Genomic DNA, 21,964 nt, shown 5'->3' on the forward strand with positions numbered 1-21,964 from the left:
TTCCTATGTTCTCCTTCAGCTGACATGGGACCCTGTGAGGTTGCCAGGTTCCACTCTAAAGCCACATATACTCCTAGCATCTGTAGCTTTCCCTGACAACTCTATTACAACAAAGAAAAAAACCCCAAAACAACGACAACAAAAAAGCAGCAGAATTCCAGGGACTCTGGTTATTAAACCTTCATAAGATTTTTTTCCCTGCTTTATAGCTATTCTATAGCATTATTCATAAATTTCATATTCATCTACAATGCAACCAGTGCAACGATCCAAAGACCAAAAACACACCCTCCCCCACACCCCAAGCTACCTAAGTCCTTCATTGGTAATGCCTTCCTAAGTCTAACAGTTATGTACCAGCAAAATAAATCCAATCTGATCCTTGAGTTGTGAAATCAGCAAATGGGGGATTTCCTTCAGTTTCTAAAAGGACCAGGCAAAACAAAAGCAGCAGTATATTGCAAATAATTACAAAACAATTACACTGGATCAGTGAGATGCAGGCAGGTAAGATGTGTCTCAGTTTTGAATGGCTAAAACAACCCAAAATTTGTCTTTACAGCAGAATTTTGTGCAATGTCTTTTGGTAGAAACAGTAAAGCCAGTCGATCCGTTTGGGAGTGCTTGAACATTTGGAACCTTAGTTTCAGCATTTTCACAGATTTATATATTTGAGGAAAAAAACAACAACAATGATAAAAAGACACCAACCTGAGAAAAACTCTATTAGAGTGAGCATTATTCAGTAAATCAATATTGCACCTTTAAATAAATCATTATAAATTGTATAAAAACAGGAACAGGGAGGAGCTATTCTGTCCTTCATCCACACCCCCACACACCCCCCCACACACACATTCACAGATTCACTTGCTCTGGTTTTAACTACAGTTAAAGCTCGGAGTGACAGACCACACTCCTTTTCCTCTGGCAGAGGCACCGAAACATTAAGGCAGGGGATATCTGTGGTGAAATGCAAAAACAAAGCTCACCTCCAAACTTCTGGAGAGTCCTGCCAACAGTGCAACTACAGTTAAGTTTGACATAAGCCTTATTTAAAAATCTGTGTTCTCATTAAGAGTTTCAGTACAAAAATAGAATCTCTGCTGTTTTTTTTTTTCCTAGAGTAGCAACTAGAAAAGGCACAATTTCCAAGTATAAATGTCCATTTGAAGGAGCCATTTGTACTCCTTTTTTTAAATAAAAAGGAACAGAAAAAAAAAAATAGATCACAGAGGCACATATCTATTAACTAGGTAACCAGATACAGTAGATAAAATATGTTCCTGAAACTTATAATTAAATATATTAAACCAACCCACCAGCCTGGTGTCTGTAAATGAAATCATATAAAACTGTAATAAAAAGCTTGTGTTATTATTTTAATATTTAAACTCTAGGTCACTGTTCAAACTGCAAATGCTATTTCTCCTATCAGTACTGTTAAATTCCCAAGAAAAAACAAGATTCCTCTGTTAACTTTAAAAAGTTTTGCTTGGGTTTTGTTGTTTGGGTATTTTTAACATCAGTCTGCAGCTCCTGCCAGCATTGTTTTTCCTCTTGCAGATCCTTGGAATGCAGACAGAACTGGAGAAGCCACATGAGACACTGCACATAATCCCAGAAAACACAAGTTGGACACCTCCCTTTCCTGGGAGGTACAAGTTGGACACCTCCTGGAGGCACTGGATTCCTTCTGGACTATGCATGGTAGCCATTGGCCTTCCCAAAGGCTGGCCCAGGTGTGACATTTTCATAGATTGCCATTGCTGTCACGTTTTGGTAGATAAGGTCAGTTTGCCTCTCTCTCTGGGATTTAATGATATCCATGACACACTGGTTTAGGAAGACGTACTGGTCCTGATGGGAGAAAGAGAGAAGGAAATACATTTCTAAAAAATACCTCATTTTGGAAGTAATTTTGCTTCTGAATATAGGCTTGGGCACTGCACTGAGTGTTATCACAGTGCATGTTTTAGAGCTTATATGTACAGTTTATAGAAAATAGAGCTGGAAAGGACCTCATGATATAATCTGATCAACCCCCCTGCCCAATAAAAAACTAGGATCAAGTTTTGCTGTTTAGAACTAGGATCTGTCATGCCTAATAGTACCCTAAAAGACTTGAATGATGGAGTTTTTACAGCCTTTTTCAAAGAAGCTTACTCTATACACCTTTCTAGATCAAAGTGGTAATTTCCATAGGAATACTTGTATTCCTGCAGAACACAAAAGTTGCACACCAAGGCCACTTGACTCCAGATAATACTGGCTCACAACTAAAGGATAAAACCTACTAGTCTCCTTCAGGATTTGATTCCTTCCAGCTGCAAATGCCAGTCCTACAAAGTACTCTGTAAAGACATTGCTTGCATGTACTACTGTCCTTGTCTGCAACTACTTTTGTGCGAAGAGACGAGGCAGGAAGGAGGGAAATTAAAAGAATTGTAACTCCTTATTATCTTCCTGTCCTGTCATTCAGAGCTCCATCTGGATGATTATGCACACGTGAGGGAGGTGCTGCTGGACGGGGAGAGCCTCACCTCGGTCTGCACCATGAGGGGCCGGTGCATGCGGAGGTCGTACACCACGCCGTACACATCCACGCTGCTCTCCATCTCCATCTGCTGGATCAGGCGGTCAATGGCGATGAACGTCCCCGTCCTCCCGACGCCAGCGCTGCAACGACACCCACAGCCTGTCTGCTGCCTCTCAGCCACCTGCCACTGCTGGCCTGATAAAAACCCAGGGAAGCCAGCAGGATGCCCCCCACCGTTTTGGTGGCACAGGTAATAAAATCTTGGCAGCACAGAGGGGCGGCTCTTACCATCACCCAAAAGGTGTGCCTTGCATATGCAAAGGGTTATATATATACACAAGCCCCTGGAAGGACATCTTTTCCAGGTCAGTTTTCCAGGCTAGGTGAGATGCTTTGTTCTTAGGATATTTTGTATCACTTCCTTTGCTAGTTTCTGAAGCGCCAGGCAAAGGTTTTGGTATGGCAAAGTTAATAGCCCACATCCTCACACAAGGAGACTTACTTAGGTTTTAATATCACTGATAAGAAACTGACCGTCAGAAAACCACAAGACAAAAGTCTAACAGAAACACCTTCCTCCTACCTGCAGTGCACCAGAGTAGGAGAGTCTATTGGATTCTGGCTGTTGTACTCATGAACAAGGTGCCTGAAGTTGATGAGGAGGTCTGTTGTCTCTGGCACTCCGTGGTCTGGCCAGGAGGTGAAATGGAACTGGCGAACTGTGTGGCTCTCAGGGGTGTTGGACTGCAGGAAGAGTAGATATTAAAGAAACTAACGAAAAAGATAATGAAAACTGGCTTTAGAGGATTTCCTGACACGTGCACTGGGCCAAGCTCAGCTTCATCAAAGATGCCTGCTACAACAGTGCAGTGATTTGACCAATGATAATCCAGTTTCCCTCTTTCTTCTACTGTGGTAGAGAATACTTTGAAATAATTTCCTTTTGCTTTACTCCAAGCTCACATCTATTACATTACATTTGCTGACAGGACTAATTGCTTGGTCCAGAAGATATTACAAGTATCTCCATAAGCACAAGGTTATTGACACACTAACAACCAACAATCAAGGCAGTCCTCACCTTTTCTACAGTGAAGTCCCTTATTGTCCATTCTGGAAGGACAACTTCTGAAACCATTGTCACAATAATGTCACCATAGCTCTTGGATTGTTTGTCAGGCCAGTACTGCTCACATTTTGTCTAACAAGAAAGTTAGAGTGTTAGCCACACTACACACTGCAATAAAACAACTCACTTTTAAATAACACACCACCTGAAGCAAGGATAGAAAGCATGTCAGCCTTCTCAAGGGCTATTCCAGGGCAAGAAAAGATCTACCAAAATAATTCCTTAGAAAGAAGAACCCACCCTTAATATGACAGTGATTCCACAACCCTACTGAGACAATGTATTCTGGCAGTAAGCAGATACAAAAATATGAAGAAGATGGGGAAAAAAAAAAAAAAGTGTTTTTTTTAATCTAGAAAACAGTCTTTCACCAAGAGGGTGGTTGTTAAAAGACAGGGGCCAGTCTCCAAATCACTAAGGTAACAACAAAATTAGAAAATTAGAAGAGATGCAGCTGCCTTCAAGGGGCAATTAAGTATTGATAATAACATACCCGGGCTTGTTCCACACATTTTGTCAACATAACAATAGAGTAGATATTCTTTTCCCAAATCATTCGCCAGAAGTCTTCTATAGTGTTGGGTAATGGACCCTGTGCAGCAATAAATGCCTTCTTTGAGTTATAGCCCTAAGAAGAAAAAAAACAAAATAAATGTGTACATATACACACACATCAGTGAGAAATAAAGCTGATTTTAAACATCCTTATGAGCCCTCATGCCTACATCAGAAAAATACACATTATATTTCATTTCAGCTAATGAAGCAACTTACAGGCATATAGTTTGCATTAATATAATCACCAGCTCCAGAGCTTTGATTTGAAAGTTTAACACGAGAAATATCATCTGCAGAAAGAAAAAAAGAAAAGACAATTATGAATTTTCAAACCTTTCAGCAAAATATTGTTTATCTAATTCATGGTTTCTAAATAAAAGATGTTCAATGTGCATTTTCAGAATAAAAGCTTAGGAATCATAAATAACAGTAGCCTTCAGAAAATGGACTGACCAGGATAAACACTCAAAAAACACAGATTATTTTGGTTTTCTATATGGTTTGGTACTGCTGATTTATATAACTTTACCCCAACACAAAATTTACTACAGTTTTAATTACTGGATAAAAAAAGTGATTTGTCTCCTGCTGCAATGGCACCTGATGTTTTTCCTCCAAAGCATCCTTAAGTACCTGCCACTGTTCACTTTTCAATTACTTCCAACTCCCTGGTACATTAGAATGCCCACAGGCAGTTTGACAGGACTCAGACTCTTACTTCATCTGCAAATCTGGCCAGCAGGGTCTTGATATTTCTCATAGCTCTGAACATTTATTTATTATTTATTTTTTATCTGTTGTCAACTGTTACACTCCTGTGCTTTCAACCTGGATTGTATGTTTCTCATGAATGAAAAACTAAAGTTAAGGGAAAGTCCTTTAAAAAAGCTTTCTGAATAAATACCCTTGAGTGAAGGCTCTTTCAGTTTTGCTTATACAGTGACTTTGGGAAAGCAGCAGCCCAAATTAATTCGTTTGGAAAATTATATTTGAAATCTCTGAGTACTACTAAAGCCATATTAGCCAAAAACAACAGTTTTCACTTAAAAGCTCAACCAGTGGAAGATGCAAACCCAAAGAGAAAAACTCACATGGTAAGACATTGTTGTATCTATTTTTCCCCCTGTTCTCAGGAAGTTCAGCAACAAATTTGGGCTGCTGAACACCAGCAGACTTGAGTTCCTATAAAAAAAGGAAGATTCATGAGCACCTGGTCCTGGTTTAGCAATCATACAGAAACATGACAAACAGAAACAGTCCAAACACTCGTGTCCTGTACTATAAAAGTGGGCATGTTAAACTGGGATAAATGTCAATAAAAATCATCTTATTACAGAGTGGGAGGGTGACAGTAGCAAATCTGATAGAAAAGGGATTAATACAGAATTTAGGAACAGCAGCATGTTTAAAACCCACAGATGGGCTTTAAAAGCCTGAAAGCAGTTTTGTGGACACAGACACTGATATCAATGCCAGCTCCTTTTGTCCCCAAGGCAGGGAAGTACTGCATAAGCTTGCAGACATGACAGGGAGAGAGGAGCAAACATATCATGAACCAACTGAAGGAAGCAAAATCTGAGAGGAAGGCAAGGTGGAGCATCAGCCTGTGAAGTACAAAGACACAGAATTTGAAGAATAAAGTAAATTAACAGCTTTGAGGTGAGAAACAGAATGAGATTCTTTAACAACAGACATGACAACACAGAATCCTCCCTGACACTTCCTTCCTGTCCTTTGTTCCTTACCACAATTGAGCTTTAACACATTTCATAGAAAAACTCTTATGGTCAGAAAGCAAATAATAATTGTTGTTTCTCTGACTGAGCTATTCACAGGAGTGGTTTGCAAATCACACCCACACACTACAGAAGTCAGTAAGATTACAACAGACCTGTCTTGATATGCATAAAAACCCCCAAAACAACCCAAGATGAGAAAACTGAAAAGCAGAAAAATTATACAGTGCCTCCTAGACTAACTCTGAATATGATTAGAGCAAAGATTTCCCTGGTGACAGCTCTGCCAAGCAGGCCATGCTAAAGCCCACAAAGATAATAATTCAGGGCAGGAAGTATTTATCATGCACTTCAACTAAATTTAGAGCTCCATAAGGGAAGGGAAGGCCCTACACACAACTTAATCATCTCTATAAAAAAGGACCCTTCTCTTCTCCTTCAGTAAGCCTTGTGCATGCTCCATAGGAAAGATGATTTGTCTTTCCAAAAATATTTGTCATGAAGCTCTCTCTCCACTGAGGGCACATACCTCATACTCTTCAGCAAAACCACAGTTGGAGTCAGCTTGCTGCTTCTTAAAGTATGACTCAAAGTTCTCCACTTTAATCATTTTTGATCTAAAATGAGAAAAGCCATGTGTTAGCAACTGGTGTTAGGTAAATAAGCCATGAATTAATTCAGTTAATGTGTTAGAAAGTATGCTTTACTTACTTCTTGATTCTTCAGGAGAGGGTGAGGGGAAGAAAAAAAGGCTGATTAGACACATGCAGTTGTATTTTTCATTATGTGAATCTAAGACTGAAAGCACGACTGTTAGTTGCAGCCACAAATGGTGCATTTACAGGGGACAGGGTATCAAGCATAGCATTTAACTGCTCTGTTAAATCAAGGAGAGAACAGTGCATCCTTCAGGAGAGGAACATCACACAAGGTGTCAGTCAGCTGCTTACTCTCACTGGGTCGACCCCACTCCCTGGTGTATTTTATCCCAACCATCAAAGTCAATAGAAGTGGGATTTCATGGGATGTTCTGGCCATGGCTTTCCATCAGCACAAAAATTGGTGCCAGAACCAATAACATGATTCAGCTGCAGTGCCTGTGATTTTCAATGACCATGACCAGCTTTTACAATCACAACATTATCTGGATGAATGGCTCAGCACAAAGTAATCATTAAAAAAATTAAAAATTCAGGTCACAGAACATATTTTGTCTTTTTGCATTTTATCAATAATTTGGAATGTTCCCTCAATGTGCACGAAGCCTGTTTCATCCAAATATCCTGTTTCTCAAAACCATGTGGAGCATTTGTGTCTAATAGTGATTTATGAAGTGAACACAAATCCCTGTGCTGGCTCCAGAAGTTTCAATCAACATGATTATTTTTAGTCTGTGTGCTGGCATCTTTCAGTTCCATGAGAAACTAATACTTCAAAATTCTCTATAAAAGTGCACAAGTTTTCTAAAACATGTACCTGAGAAAACAAGTATCTGAGTTGCAATTTTTGCAAATATCACTTGAGCTCAGAAAATACCATGAGAAAAGATATGAACTTACTTAATTGGAGAAAAAGACATGTCAGCGTTTCTTTTGTCTTTCCTATGTGAAAGAAAACAACACAATAAGTTCACAGTAGAATTCAACAGAATTTATGAGATTTCTTATCTGCTTCCTGTGCCTGCTGAGAACAATTTCTTTAAAAGCATCTCTTTCTGTGAAAAAAATCCACAAACTCCTGAGGCAAGCTTTTACGCCTGGAATTAAAAAAACAAACAAGCAAAAAAAAACCCCAACACACAAACAAACAAAACCAAAACAACCAAAACTTCATCCACCTTTTGGTGATGTGCAAAGGGACTGCTTCTTTCTGTTGAACCAGAGTATAAAGCCTGGACACAAAGCACATATTTTGGTGGAAGATGTACACCTGAGGGATCTGCACCACTAGCTGAGACCTCAGTAGAACTGCTACTAACTCCAGAATCCCTGGAGGAAGTGTCCAACAATGTCAGTCATTCAGTGGTAGAAAGAAATGTTGCTAGCTTTAAAGCAAGCTCTTCCCAGGTTATATACAGCTATTGGACACAACTGTAAAAATAACAACAGTTAAGCAAAGCAGGTAAGAAAACTGGACTAAGTGCCCTACAGCTAACTCCACAGAAAGGATGCAATACATGGCCAGAAGAAGAAAAAAGGCCTTTGTGGGCTCTTTCATCCCAGATTATTTGCACAAGATTGGAAACTGAGAGACCAGCTCAAACTCATCAGCTCCAGGAAATTCCAGGATAGAAGTTGTATATGAGAAGCCATAAAGCAATTAAAAATAATGGCTGATGGGTCATTTAAAATCAAGCCATCTAAGGTGCAATTACACCCAATTACTATTAGCACAATAATTTGAGATGTTTGCTCACTTGTGACTGAATGACTTCATCACTGTTCATAAATTGCACTGGCACGGGTTGCCCAGGGAAGCTGTGGATGCCCCACCCCTGGCAGTGTCCAGGGCTAGGCTGGATGAAGCTCTGAGCAACCCAGGATAATGGGAGGTGTACCTGCCCATGGCAGGGGGAATGAAACTGGATGATCTTGAAGGTCCCTTGCAACCCAAGCCATTTTATGATTCTATAATTCTGTTCTATTTTAATTTTGTTTAGCTCTTGTCAACTCATTAGTTGGTAATTACAGGCTTAAATGAAGTTATTAAACTAGTGGTTTGATACTTCAACTCTTATCTCTAACATACACACAACATCTTAATGTAACAAATTTTAAGTGTCTTGACAGACATGTATCATGACAGAGTGCTTTCAGGAGAAAGATACTAAAGTGAAACTCTGTTGCTCCTCAACACAACCAATACAACAAACACACATTACCTTCTCCTTCTCCAGAATATGAACCCCCCTGTAGCGACTACAGCAAAGATAGCCAAGAGGCATCCAATAACCACTCCAGCAACAACGCCTGATAAAAAAGAAGAATTACTCATTTTACTCTTGAGAAACTTCTAACTCAATCAACATGCTACAACAGAACCTTGCAAATGGCTAACCAAGAATGCTCCACTCTACTAAAAAATCCTGTCTTTATTGTCCTTTAGCAGTATCAGTATTGAAGCCTCATTAAGGATAAGAATCAGAAACTATTAAATTAATAGAAAATTGGGATCAAAGGACCAGTGTCTGTATTTCAATACACCTGCTTCTAGTTTAACAGAGCTGTGAGATCAGCAGTTATTTGCCACTTGTTTCTATACCAAAGTCTCCAATCCCCTTCAGCATGCCACCAGTAGCACAGCTTTTGGCTACTCCTACAGTGGAATCTTACATGGAAAAAAGGAATCACCCACAGACCTAGCAAAGTATGAATTTACAGAGCAGTGGCACTGCAGAGCTAGGAACAGTTCATACAGAGAAACCAACAGGTGTTTTGGTATTATGAAACTTGCCATAATTAAGGAATCTCCACGTGCTGTGTATGTGCCAAGCTGCCAGCCCTATAGTTATTTGACATTAACTATACCTGGATCCTGAGGTAGTAAAACCGGTTCAGAACAGGGTGAAAATGATACATAACTATCTTCCCCCTCAATCATGTTGGCCACAAAGGTTATATTAGTGAAACCAGCAACACATGCCCTGTTGAAAAGGAAGGAATAAGAAAAAAAAAGAAAACAAAACCAGGTACATTATAGGGTTTTAACAGCCTTTAGCAAGATCTGTAATATTTCCATTAGTTTATCTCCCAGATTTCAACAGCAGAAAACTTAACAATAGAGTGGTTTGAAATAAATACCTGTATGAATGAAGAGGGATCAGTGGTCCATTTTCATATCCATGCATTGTGTTTCCCTTGCCTACATTAATGATGTTTTTACCATTCTGAGAATGTGATTCTGCTGGCTCTGTTTTTATGATATACGTAACATAGGCAGTTGTCTTCTTCTTCTTGAAATCTTTGTATGTGTTGTTCAATTTAGACTTCAAAGACTCAGAACCTTCGGGAAAAAAGCATAAACATGGATATAAGTTTTGTATCAATTGGCACAGTAGCCGAATTGGTCACATTAACCACAATTGTCATTATTCCACATGTACTGCCTGAAATGAAAGGCTGAGACAGATTATCTCAGAAATCTCTTCTACTGCAGTGCAATCTACCCACCAGCTCTCCACAGAGTTATTAGTTTTAACTTGCTATTGGTTTTACTTCTACTGTGTATAGAAGAGCTTCTGAATAAAGGTACATGAGTGTTGGAACCAGGCATCCTCATGGAGAGACTTCACCAGCCAAGTCAGCTATATCCATATGTGTTCTATCAATTTTTGTATGTAGAGAGTAAAATGCAAATGGTGTAGAAAAAAATCCATCAGCATTTGTGCTACCCAGACAGCATCAGGCCTTATTTAGGCCTAAACTTGTCCTGACCATGTTCCTTGTTTTATCCTACAAGAAAGCTCACACCTAAACTGTAAGAGATGAAAGAGGTAATTCCTGCCTTTCCTTGACATAGACAAACACTGGACAAAATAATGGTCAGAACAGTTTCCCCTTCAGAAGATGAAGAACAGGCTACCACAGTGAGCAGTGACCAACAGGACAGTATTTTCAGAACAGCACCAATTGACAGTCTGCTTTTATAGCAGATGAACCCTAGAACCTTGAGGCAATTATACAGCTGAGGCACATGTAACCTAAGAGGTAATAAACTCAACAGTTGTCCAAAAAACTCGAGAGCAAGCCAACTGACAAATCTTCCCAGTGCTGAGGGAGGATGAAGAATCTCACTCATTGCACAGAAGTTAGCTCTCTACTGACTTGTACCCTTTATAAAGGTAACAGGTCCTTCTAAAAGTAGGTATAATACTGAATTCACCTTTAAAAATGAGAAGCCCTACAGGAGACTCTGAAAGGTGGAAAACCCCTGGTAAGTTTTCTAGACCTGTGTACAAGGGGTGATCCAGCACCAGCAGCAAAGCTCAGCTGTAACTCTGTAGCAACAGGGAGCAAACACAACTGTTCTAAGGCACTAACTTGGTCTCATTAAAAGCAGATGAGGCTGCAATTAACTCAGCTGCCTAGAAATTGGTGTTCAATATACCTGAGATACATTCTGCTGTCTTGTCCTTAGTTTCCATTCCAACAGGATGCACATCCCTGATTATACCTGTAGTTCCTTGAGATGCCTTGTACACCACACGACAATTTCAAACATCATTTCTTACACAACAGAATAAAGTCCCCTCTGTCTATCCTAAAGGTAACCATGTTTGGTGCAGAACAGAGAAACACATTTCAAGAATATTTGTGCTACTTCAGCAATAAAGCTGAAGAGATGCCTGGCTGTTGCTCCCATCAAAGCACTCACTCTAATTTACAAGTGTGGGCAACTTTACTCCCTTACTCCTCTCAGTCACATCTTACAAGTCCTCCTTGAATACCTTCCAATCCAAGCCACACAGAAGAATGCAACAAATCTTGTGACAGGTGACAGATTAGGACTGGCTCAAGTTACAAGCAGAGCTGCATGCAAGAGATTGGCACTCAAATCAGCAATTCTGGAGCAGCTGAGTAGGCAAGTGAAAAATGGGAATTTTCTGTACTGATGTGATGCAACATATATATATATACATACACACACACATACATATACATACACACACAAACATGCATTTTTGGGATACACATTGCAATGGAAAATCATTGAAGAAAAAGCTATAATAAAAATCCTGAAAAATGAATTTCCAGTGTTCTAACAAAGGATAAGCATGAATGTCAACTCCCACTTGGCAGAAACTGCCTCCTTCAGATGCCTTATTCCTCCAGTGCACTGGCAAAAATGAACAGTTGTTCAAGCAGAACCTATGCTGCAAAAGCAAGTTCCTTAATGTGATGATTTATCACTAGACATTCACCTATCAGAGACATTTCTCAGTTTTGATGCTTTTAATAGACCAGTCTGATAGGCTACCCTTTAGTTTTCCATGGCATTTAACTTCCATTATTGCTGTCAATGATATTTAAGCCTTCCACCCACATCCTATCTCTCAAAGTGTTTTGAGTAAAATCAGGAAAAAAGCTCTTTTCCTTTTAAGACTTTACTGCAGGCATCTTTCAGCTGAAGAATAAAGGGGGAAAAAACATTCCATATTACAAAGCTGCTTCTACTAGCTGCTCAGAAAATTATTTTGTGGGGAAAGGATACTACACAATCTTGGAGAAGGGAATCACTGGGAAATCAAGGTGACAACAGCACAAGGACAATACATATGAGATTTAAGTACAAAGGTAAGTCAGGCAGGAAAAGACTGAGTGAAAAGAGGCACCTTCTGAAAACAAGGAATGACCTGACTTAAGCAAGCAAGGCATTTGCTTCACGATTTCTGAAAAGTCATTGGAAATTCTGAGTCTGCTTTTCCTTTATCTGTTTAACACCTGTTTGGAGTGTAAAACATAATGCTGCCTGCTACATGGTAATATTATAAACATCTTACTTTGCTCTTCTGTTGTGATCATTACTGCGTAGGCTTCTAATGGACCATTCAGTGAATCAAAATCAGAGAATTCAACAGACAACGAGCTGTGGCTGATGGGCTTGACTGAAGGAACTTCGGTTGGAGGAGGTGGGTCTGTCAACAAAAATATTTTTTAGTACATTAAATGTTGCATCTAGTTGTTGCTTGGGGTGAAGGCAAGTAAAGGAGCAGGAAAGGCCTTTGTAAGGGTTTTAGAGAGATATTTATTTCAGTCACAGGTCTGCATCATCCAGAGTTCAGGGAAAAAAGGTGAAGGGGTTTGTGGGGGGTTCAGGTTTTGTCATGGGATAAGCAGGTGGGGAAATCCTTAGGCACCAATTACCAGGGGACAGAGGGTGTCCAAGGGGGGGGCTAGGGTGAAAAGGCCAACAGGGCAACAGAGTGGGAGTGACCAAAAGGCTGACTGACAGGGAGAGGGCACAGGGCTTGCTTTGGCTTCTCTAATTGGGAATGCCTTTCCGGGTCTCACAATTATACACTGATAAAAGTTTTCCAACAAGAAAAGGCTGTGATACCAACCCTGTTCACATAATGCATATTCATTGTGCATCACAGACTGTGAATTAATGTAGTATTTTATTCATAATCAGCAGGTTGATGATGTAGTGCATACCAAGATTGGTCTTCTGCAATCATGATGTTAATGCTTTTGTCCTACAAGTACCTTTCATTCTCAGATCTTAATGCTTACCAGTAATGCTGGTGTGACACAACTTGGTCACTGGAGAGCTTTCACTGCCATTTGAAAGAGTTACAATGGTAACATCATAGGTGCTGAAAAAATGTAAAGGTCCCATTTTGGAGGTTTGTTCAATGCCTTCTTCCATGCACTGTGAAGCCAACCTCTCTGAAATATTAGATATTTTAATCCTGAAGCCAGAGTTGTTACCAGAAGGACACTTCCACTTCAGCCTTATGAAAGGCTCCTTGGCTACTGGTTCACACTGAAATGAATCCACTGAGACAGGTACTGCCAAAAGATAAAAGAACAAAAAAGGAGGAGTAAGAAATCAAACCTTGCCCTTAATAGAAAAAGCTGTTTATTTGTATGTTATTTACATAAATGCTTGGAAAACTTCAGTAATCCCTTCCCCTTTTAAAAGATGCCTACATGGCACCTACTGCCTACACAAGAACTTGCTACCCGTGAGGAAGACCACTATTTAACACAGTACACAGACCTCTTCTGTGCTGTAAAGCTTTTAGTGGGCAACAAATAACAGAATTCATTTAATCTCTGTCCATCAAGAGCACAGCAGTAGCCATCCTTAAAAGCAGCAACTATAACAAGTCAGTTTGGGCAAGAGTCTTCTAGGACATGATGTAAAAACTTCAACCTTATGACAAGATAAAGAAAAATACTGAGCACTGAGAAGAAAGGTTCCTCTAAACTAAACATCTTGTGAGACTTGGCCTTCAGGACAAAAATACTTATAAATCTACAATTACAACACACACCAAATTTATTTCCTCTCTTGGTAAGGAAGTATTTGGTACTTTCAAATACAGGAGTAATAGACTCATCTATTAAATTATTTTGTTGTTAGGGGTATTATTTTAAGAAACTAAGGAGAAGCACAATTGTGTACTAGAAGAAATAGATTTAGTAAAAACAGATGTGAGTGACTGGGACTTATTTCTACTGCATTTTATAAATATTTATTTTTCTTCAGTAACACCATCAGTTATTCCTATAAATACAGTAAAATTATAGAAGATTACAGGCAAACTCCAGAACACCACCTCTGACACCTGGTGACAAGGGGTGCCTGATTTCTAGAGAAGTCATAACTTTTGATTTCTATCCTGTAGGAATAGTTAGATGAGGTATCATCAGTGCTCCATGGGAAATGTCAGAGACCAGCATACTCTACCCCAATATAGAAAAAAAAAAAGCTGGGCTCTGTTAAAGTCACAAAGACTCCAGAAACACTCGGGAATATTTTGTGACAGAGGAAAAAAGCAGAGGCATAACCATGCTTTCATGCTTTAGTCAGACTCAGAATTTTGAGTAGCCAAGCAGCACCTTCAGAATACCAGTAACCCTCCAAGTCCATCCCAGAGCCCCTTTGGAAAACCCACTCAGGAGCTCTGGGCCAGATTCATTTTACCTCAGTCAAAATGGGACAAAACAAAGGAAAGGACAAGGCAGCACAACAAGGAGGAAAATACAATGCCTAACATAAGGAATGCAGCAGTAACTCAGTCTTCTCCTGTTGGCTGATGGGTTGAGTAAAGCAGCAGGGCTGACAGCCACACTATCCAATGCTGCCCAAGCCCAGGTGCATCCATGGGCCCTCCAAAGGGGGAAGTTCCCCAGGCACCATGCACAGTCTGTGGGAGACCTTCCAAATAAGAACCTGAGTGCCTCACTCAGAGGAAACAGAGGGCAACAAAACCCCCAGCACAGAAGCATCTTCCACACAGTTCTATTGCTGACTCCAGCTACGCTGTGTACAGCACTTCTGCCTAACATAGTATAGCATTCCAAACCCTGGGCAGGTGGGCAGAGCCCTGTGCTGCACAGCAAAGCACAGACCAACAGGAACAAGGATGCAAGAAACTGTGACTTACTTGTATACAGCCCTATGGACATGCCTTCTCCTTTTGTCTCATCATCAGCTGCTACAGCAAACACTGTGAAGTTGTATGGTGTCCCAGGGATTAAGCCAGTAATTTCTGCTTCAGTTTTATTGGTTTCCAGGTTGTTCACAAGTGTACCATTTTCCACCTCTATCCTGTATGTGTAGGTGGCAGAAGCACTGTCATTCACATCCCATTTTAAGGTGACAGAAGTCTTACCGACAGATTCTGCTGTGAGATTATCAACTTGGCTGGGCCCTGTGAAAGTAAAGCAACAACTCATTAACCTGCAAGAAGAGCTGCTCACAGAGATGCAAAGAAGAAACAGCCACACCAGGCCTTTGCTTCCCTTACATCACCCATGGCCCAGACTGCAGGAGCACCACAACAACATCACCAGACACTCCTGGAAGCTTGCACCAGTGGTAAGCTAAAACACAATTGATGGAATGGAACCTTGAGTTCCATCTCCCTTCGTACTTTAAAGCACAACATGTCATTACAATGCTAGAGCTCCCAGAATTTTGTTCTGGAATTCAGAGCATGGTCAAGAGAGACATGATTTTGCAGGGAGACTGGAAAGAGGCAATTGTTGTCTATCTATGTACAGAAAAAGTTAAGGAACTCCAAATACCACTAAAAGAGGAACTGAGGTGATGAAAGGTGGCAAAAGAGCAGCCTGCCTAATTCATGCCATGAATGCACTCCTGAGCCAGTGTCATCTAAAAGTTCATTCTGCCCCAGCCAGAGGACCACAAATCACAGTATCTCTATATGGGAGCCCTTTAAAATAATGTTCTGAGGCCCTGAGGGGCCCTGACCCTCCGAGAAGTGAAAACAGACACAGTCACAAAAATCCCAGACCAGAGAGGACATTCTTGGGAAGAGTTCATTGTGTCCTAGGCCAGGTAACCAACTTCAACAATCACTTTCTGAGGCGTTTAACTCGATGTTTGAAATCTTTCACACAAACATCTCTGACTGCAGGCAGGCAAAGCACAGCACCTCTGCCTGCAACACTATTAAATTTCAGGCCACGGGCAGAGCCTTGTGCTGCACAGCAAAGCACAGACCAACAGGAACAAGGATGCAAGAAACTGTGACTTACTTGTATACAGCCCTATGGACATGCCTTCTCCTTCTGTCTTATTATCAGCTGCTACAGCAAATACTGTGAAGTTGTATGGTGTCCCAGGGATTAAGCCAGAAATTTCTTCTTTGGTGTCATTTAATGTCAGGTTCTTCACAAGTGGATCATCTGTACCATTTAAAAACTCTATCCTGTATGTGTAGGTGGCAGAAGCAATGTCATTCACATCCCATTTTAAGGTGACAGAAGTCACACCAACGGATTCTGCTGTGAGATCAAGAACCCGGCTGGGCCCTGTGAAAGGCAAAGCAACAACTCATTAACCTGCAAAAACAGCTGCTCACAGACACACAAGAAACAGCCACACCAGGCCTTTGCTTCCCTCAAATCTCTCATGGCCCAGAGTCCAGGAGCATCCCCACAGCATCACCAGGCACTCCTGGGGGCTTTTGCATTAATAGCTGGGTAAGAGGAAATTGAGAACAAGCCATCTTAAGCATGGCTCATTTTCCTTTCACAGGCAAAGGCAAGAGTGGGGCAAAGGCCATGCTGGTGTCACCACTCACAGGGTTTTACCTGGCAAGCCAAAAAGGTAGACAGGAAGGAGAGAAAAGGTGAGGGGAAAGACACTGGTGGTAAAACTACGTACAGCAAAATATGAGCAAGATGAAATATCACTAGAAGAAGATTTGAGGTGATGATCCAGACACTCTTCTCCAGCCCTCATACCCTGCACTTCCCTTCCATAGGGGCAAAACCGGCTCTAGACCTTCTGGAGACACTTTCTCCATCTTTAAACGAGGGAACTAGCCATTGCAGACAGACAGAACACGGGAGACTTTCAGGCACTGACTGATCAACTAGGATCATACATGTAGGCACAATTCAGGAAAACACAAATGACAAGAACAACCATGAATTTGCCTTCAAATGCAGTCTCTGGAACGATCAGGCTGGGCTACTACCTTGCAAGCCAGCTCCAAAATGGTCCCTCCAACACTGCAAAGACTTAATACTCAGCATGGCAAGGTGCTGGATGGCCAAAGGAGTTCTCCTGATCTAGCACTGCCTGAATCTCTCTCCTGGCTGCACCACAATGGCAGCTATAGGCCTCCAAATCACACAAGTCCACCCAGCAGGATATGCTTTCTGTGGGAGCCTCTTACAATGAGAATCACAGGCCCCCATACTCTAGAAAACAAATGCAAGCTCCCCTTTGCTATATTTCCAAGAGATTAGTGCTCAGAGAAAAGTCCCTTCTCTTTGCTGACAGTCTTGGAGCAAGGTTTACCAACAGCTTTCTACCAGGGCAATTCTGCTTCTACACTAACATCTGATGCTTGGAGAGTGGCCATCTCCAGCTCCAGGATGGAATCATCACCTCTGCCTGCAACAGTCTCAAATTACAACCCTTGGGCTGGTGAGCACAGCCTCATGCTGCACAGCAAAGCACAGACCATCAGGAACAGGGAAGCAAAAATCTGTGACTTACTTGTATACAGCCCTTTGGACATGCCTTCTCCTTCTGTCTTATTATCAGCTGCTACAGCAAATACTGTGAAGTTGTATGGTGTCCCAGGGATTAAGCCAGAAATTTCTTCTTTGGTGTCATTTAATGTCAGGTTCTTCACAAGTGGATCATCTGTACCATTTAAAAACTCTATCCTGTATGTGTAGGTGGCAGAAGCAATGTCATTCACATCCCATTTTAAGGTGACAGAAGTCACACCAATGGATTCTGCTGTGAGATTATCAACTGGGCTGGGCCCTGTGAAAGGCAAAGCAACAACCTGTCAAAAACAGAAACAAGGAAGAACCACAGCCACATTCCCCTATTCCACGCAGAATGAGCATCACTTGGAGCTAAGTATCACTTTCCTGTTTCAGGCATTCACATAGGCATCTCTGGAAAGGTCATAGGAGCTCTGGGTGATACTCTATTTAATTTCATATGTTTCATTGTTTCCACAGTGATTTTCCAGAGAGAAACAGTCCAAGCTGATCTTGGTCTGTTAAGTCAAAATCATGCCCATGAGTCTCAATTTGAGACCTTCAGCCTAAACTGTCCTCAATAAAGAGGAAAAAGAAATGGGCTGCTGGAGCAGGTCCAAGAGCTGACACACCTTAGGGTACTGTGTCTGCAAGCCCAACTCAGCATCAATTCCAGACAGATAAAACTCATTGCAGGCAGAATAGACAAGCTTATCAACACAGTAGCAGCTCCTCTAAATTGCTTAGTAGATACACTGCCTATTCTCTTTGCATTTCTGAACTAGACCAAAAAAATAGTGTCTCCTCCTATCCCATCTGGTTTGGAAAGAAGGTACCCTGGAACAAAGGCAACAAGATTGGCACTACACTTGATAATGCAATGCTAAGAAGCAAGTCAGTCACAGGCCACATGAACCTCAGGCCCCAGACTCTTCAAAGAGCTCAAAACATTCTTTAAGAAGAGAATGACTCTGTGACCGTGGCACCACATCCCAGCAAAACCATATCTTTTGGTATGAGCTGTGACAACCCACTCCCAGAGGTGTTGTGAGGGGTCTCTTCAGACCTCAAGTATCTAGGAAAAGTCATGCTGTGGTAGCAGCTGGATCTCTACATAGTCTTGAGTAGACATGCAGATGAAATAACTGATTTACAGGTGGCACACACAAGCACAGAGACAATTTCAGTCCTTTTGCAAAGACCATTGCATTCAAGCACACACATCTGGAGCAAAAAAGCAATGTCACAACGAGAAACAGGAAAAAGGGGGAAACCCAAAGAAAGAAAGCCGAGTAATTTGGAACAAACAGCATGGTTACTTGGAATTGTAGGCAACATTTCCTTACTTGTAAACTGCTCTATGGTCATTCCATCTCCTTTTGTCTCATTATCAGCTGCTACAGCAAACACTGTCAAGTTGTATGGTGTCCCAGGGATTAAGCCAGAAATTTTTGCCTCGGTATTATTGGTTTCCAGGTTGTTCACAAGTGTACCATTTTCAACCTCTATCCAGTAGGTGTAGGTGGCAGAAGCACTGTCATTCACATCCCATTTTAAGTTGACAAAAGTCACACCAACAGATTCTGCTGTGAGATTAAGAACCCGGCTGGGCCCTGTGAAAAGCAAAGCAACAATTCATTAACCTGCAAAAACAGCTGCTCACAGACATGCAAACAAAAAATACAGCCACACCAGGCCTTCACTTCCCTCATGGTCCAGAGTGCAGGAGCATCCCCACAGCATCACCAGGCATTCCTGGAAGCTGCTATACCTGTGGCCAGCTAAGACAGAACTGAAGACAAGCCATTCTGAGTGGCCTTCATCTCTCTTCGACACTCCAAAATAGAGGCTTTGGGTACCACTGAAACAGAGCTCCCAGGGAATCCAGACAGGTGGACAGGAAAGAGATGGGTATGGTTGGCAATGCAGGCAAATCTCAGTTTGGTTGATTGACTGGTTTTCAGTTTAGTTCTTGTGGAGGATCTTTTTTTTCATGGTAGCGGGTTAGAGGGAGTTTTGTGTTTAATAAGTAAATAAATAAATAGATAGATAAATCAAGGCTTTTTTTTTTTCTACACAAACCACTCATTCTTAGCATCTGGCCCAGGTAAGGCTCCTATTAAATTACAAGCTCAGGCAGGTGGGCAGAGCCCTGTCCTGCACAGCAAAGCACAGACCACCAGCAACAGGAATGCAAAAAACTGTGACTTACTTGTGTACAGATCTTTGGTCACTCTTTCTCCTTCTGTCTTATTATCAGCTGCTACAGCAAACACTGTGAAGTTGTACAGTGTTCCAGGGATTAAGTCAGTAATTTTTTCTTCAGTGTGATTGGTTTCCAGGTTGTTCACAAGTGTACCATCTGTAACCTCTATCTTGTATGTGTAGGACCAAGAAGCACTGTCATTCACATCCCATTTTAACTTGACAGAAGTTACATCAATGGATTCTGCTGTGAGATTATCAACTGGGCTGGGCCCTGTGAAAGGCAAGACAACCACCTGTCACCCTGCAAGAACAGCTGCCCACAGACATGCAAACAAGAAACACAGCCACACCTGTGCCTCACTGAGCAGCTAAAAGAGAACTGAAGACAAATCATTCTGAGGGGCATTCACGTCCCTTTGACACCCCAAAACTTAAGCACAGGCCATCAACATTACCCTCCTACAACTACCTGACCACCTCATTCCTCACCAAAAGTTAAAGTGTATTACTGAGAGTATTGTCCAGATGTCTGTAACACAGAAGGGTTTGGGCCACTGACCACCTTTCCAGGAAGCCTATTCCAGTGTTTGAATCCCCTGTCAGTAAAAAAATTCATCCTAATGTCAAGCCCAAACCTCCCCTGAGGCAGCTTTGAACAATTCTCACGCATCAAATCCCTGGAAACCAGAGAATAGAGATCAGTCCCTTCCTCTGCATTTCCTCTCCTGAGGAGAACAATGAGGTCACCCCTCAGCCTCCTTTTCTCCAATTTACACAAGCTCAAAGCCCTCATCTGCTCCTTACAGGACATGTCTTGCACCCCTTTTACCACCTTTCTTGCTCTCCTCTGCAGGTATTCAAGGACTGTCACATCCTTCTTTAAATGTGGGGCCCAGAACTGCACCCAGTATGCATACAACTCCTGCACCCATACCTTTGATAAATGTCAAGCAGCCCTAGGATTGAGCCCTGAGGGCAGCACTGGTGACTGCTCACCAGCCAGACACAACCCCACTGACTGAAACCCTGGGAGCCCTGCCCTACACCCAGCTCCTCACCAAGCACACCATGAACCCCCTCATTCCACAGCTGGACAACTTGTCCAGAAGGATACTGTGAAGGACAGTACCAAAAATCTCATTAAAATGCATAAGAACCACATCCACCATCTTCCCTTCGCCACCAGGTGTGTGGCCTCACCACAGAAAAATCGAATTAATTACATGGGACTTTCCCTTTGTGAGCCATGTCAATGGCACCCAATGACTGCATTGTTCTTTAAACACCTTTCAACAGCACTCAGTACAACCTTCTCCATAATTTTTCCAGGAACTGAGGTTGGTGTCACAGGCCTGCAGGTTCCTGGGTCTTTCCTCCACCCTGCTGGCAAATAGGAATAACAGTGGCTGGCAGAGACTCCCCAGGCTCCCAGGCCTTTGGTAGCTGATGGAGAGGGGTCCTGCTGGAACACCAGCGAGATCCTTCTGTACCAGGGATGAATCCCAACAGGCCCCATGGACTTTGAACACTCAGCTGACACAGCTGGTCCCTCACATTTTCAGTGTCCACAAGGGGAAAGCCACTGTCCCAGCACTCATGAGGATCAGGCAGAACAAGGTCTGTCAGTATCACCAAAAACTGAGGCAAAACACACACTGAACACCTCTGCTTTTTCCTCATCCCTATTGAATGATGGGGATGAAGTGACAACAAGGATCAGTCCAATGCTTTCTTTAGACCTCCTCTTGCTATTAATGTACTTCAAAAAGCCTTTCTTGTTATCTGAAACAGCACTGGCCATTTTCAACTGAAATTGAGCTCTGGCCCCCAGTGTCTTCTCCCTGCATGGACAAACCACAGCTCTGTAACCCTCCTGAGAAGCCTGACCTCACTTCCAGAGCTCATACAATTTCTTCATCCCCTTGAGCTCCACAAGGAATTCCCTGTTCATCAAAGCTGGTTTTCTGCTCCAATTGCTTGACTTTTGACATAGTGAAATTGCCTGTTCCTGTGCTTCTAAAAGGCAGTTTTTAAAACTGAACAGCACTAGTGGATTCCTAAGCCCTCAAAAGCAGATTCCCAGGATAGG

At 41.8% G+C, this 21,964-nt stretch overlaps 1 protein-coding gene across 8 annotated transcripts in view; it reads right to left on the reverse strand.

Annotated features, from left to right (window-relative positions):
* The window catches only part of PTPRJ (protein tyrosine phosphatase receptor type J), a 70,828-nt gene continuing 48,864 nt past the window's right edge, over positions 1–21,964 (reverse strand). For 2 of the 8 annotated variants that reach the window (XM_079308390.1, XM_079308392.1), the window contains 19 exons: positions 19,880–20,146; positions 19,014–19,280; positions 17,669–17,944; positions 16,195–16,470; positions 15,078–15,344; positions 13,195–13,473; positions 12,462–12,596; positions 9,763–9,964; positions 9,490–9,605; positions 8,844–8,931; positions 7,522–7,563; positions 6,492–6,579; positions 5,318–5,408; positions 4,443–4,516; positions 4,162–4,296; positions 3,621–3,740; positions 3,123–3,283; positions 2,544–2,679; positions 1–1,860 (listed from right to left, as the gene is read on the reverse strand). In XM_079308390.1, the coding sequence (XP_079164516.1) occupies positions 1,702–1,860; positions 2,544–2,679; positions 3,123–3,283; positions 3,621–3,740; positions 4,162–4,296; positions 4,443–4,516; positions 5,318–5,408; positions 6,492–6,579; positions 7,522–7,563; positions 8,844–8,931; positions 9,490–9,605; positions 9,763–9,964; positions 12,462–12,596; positions 13,195–13,473; positions 15,078–15,344; positions 16,195–16,470; positions 17,669–17,944; positions 19,014–19,280; positions 19,880–20,146 (3,179 nt within the window). In that variant the 3' untranslated portion in view covers positions 1–1,701. The remainder of the gene's footprint in view (positions 1,861–2,543; positions 2,680–3,122; positions 3,284–3,620; positions 3,741–4,161; positions 4,297–4,442; positions 4,517–5,317; positions 5,409–6,491; positions 6,580–7,521; positions 7,564–8,843; positions 8,932–9,489; positions 9,606–9,762; positions 9,965–12,461; positions 12,597–13,194; positions 13,474–15,077; positions 15,345–16,194; positions 16,471–17,668; positions 17,945–19,013; positions 19,281–19,879; positions 20,147–21,964) is intronic. The other 6 variants (XM_079308391.1, XM_079308395.1, XM_079308394.1 and 3 more) reach the window with 6 other exon arrangements.

The sequence above is a fragment of the Erithacus rubecula genome, assembly GCF_903797595.1.
Source record: "Erithacus rubecula genome assembly, chromosome: 6".
NCBI lineage: Eukaryota > Metazoa > Chordata > Aves > Passeriformes > Muscicapidae > Erithacus > Erithacus rubecula.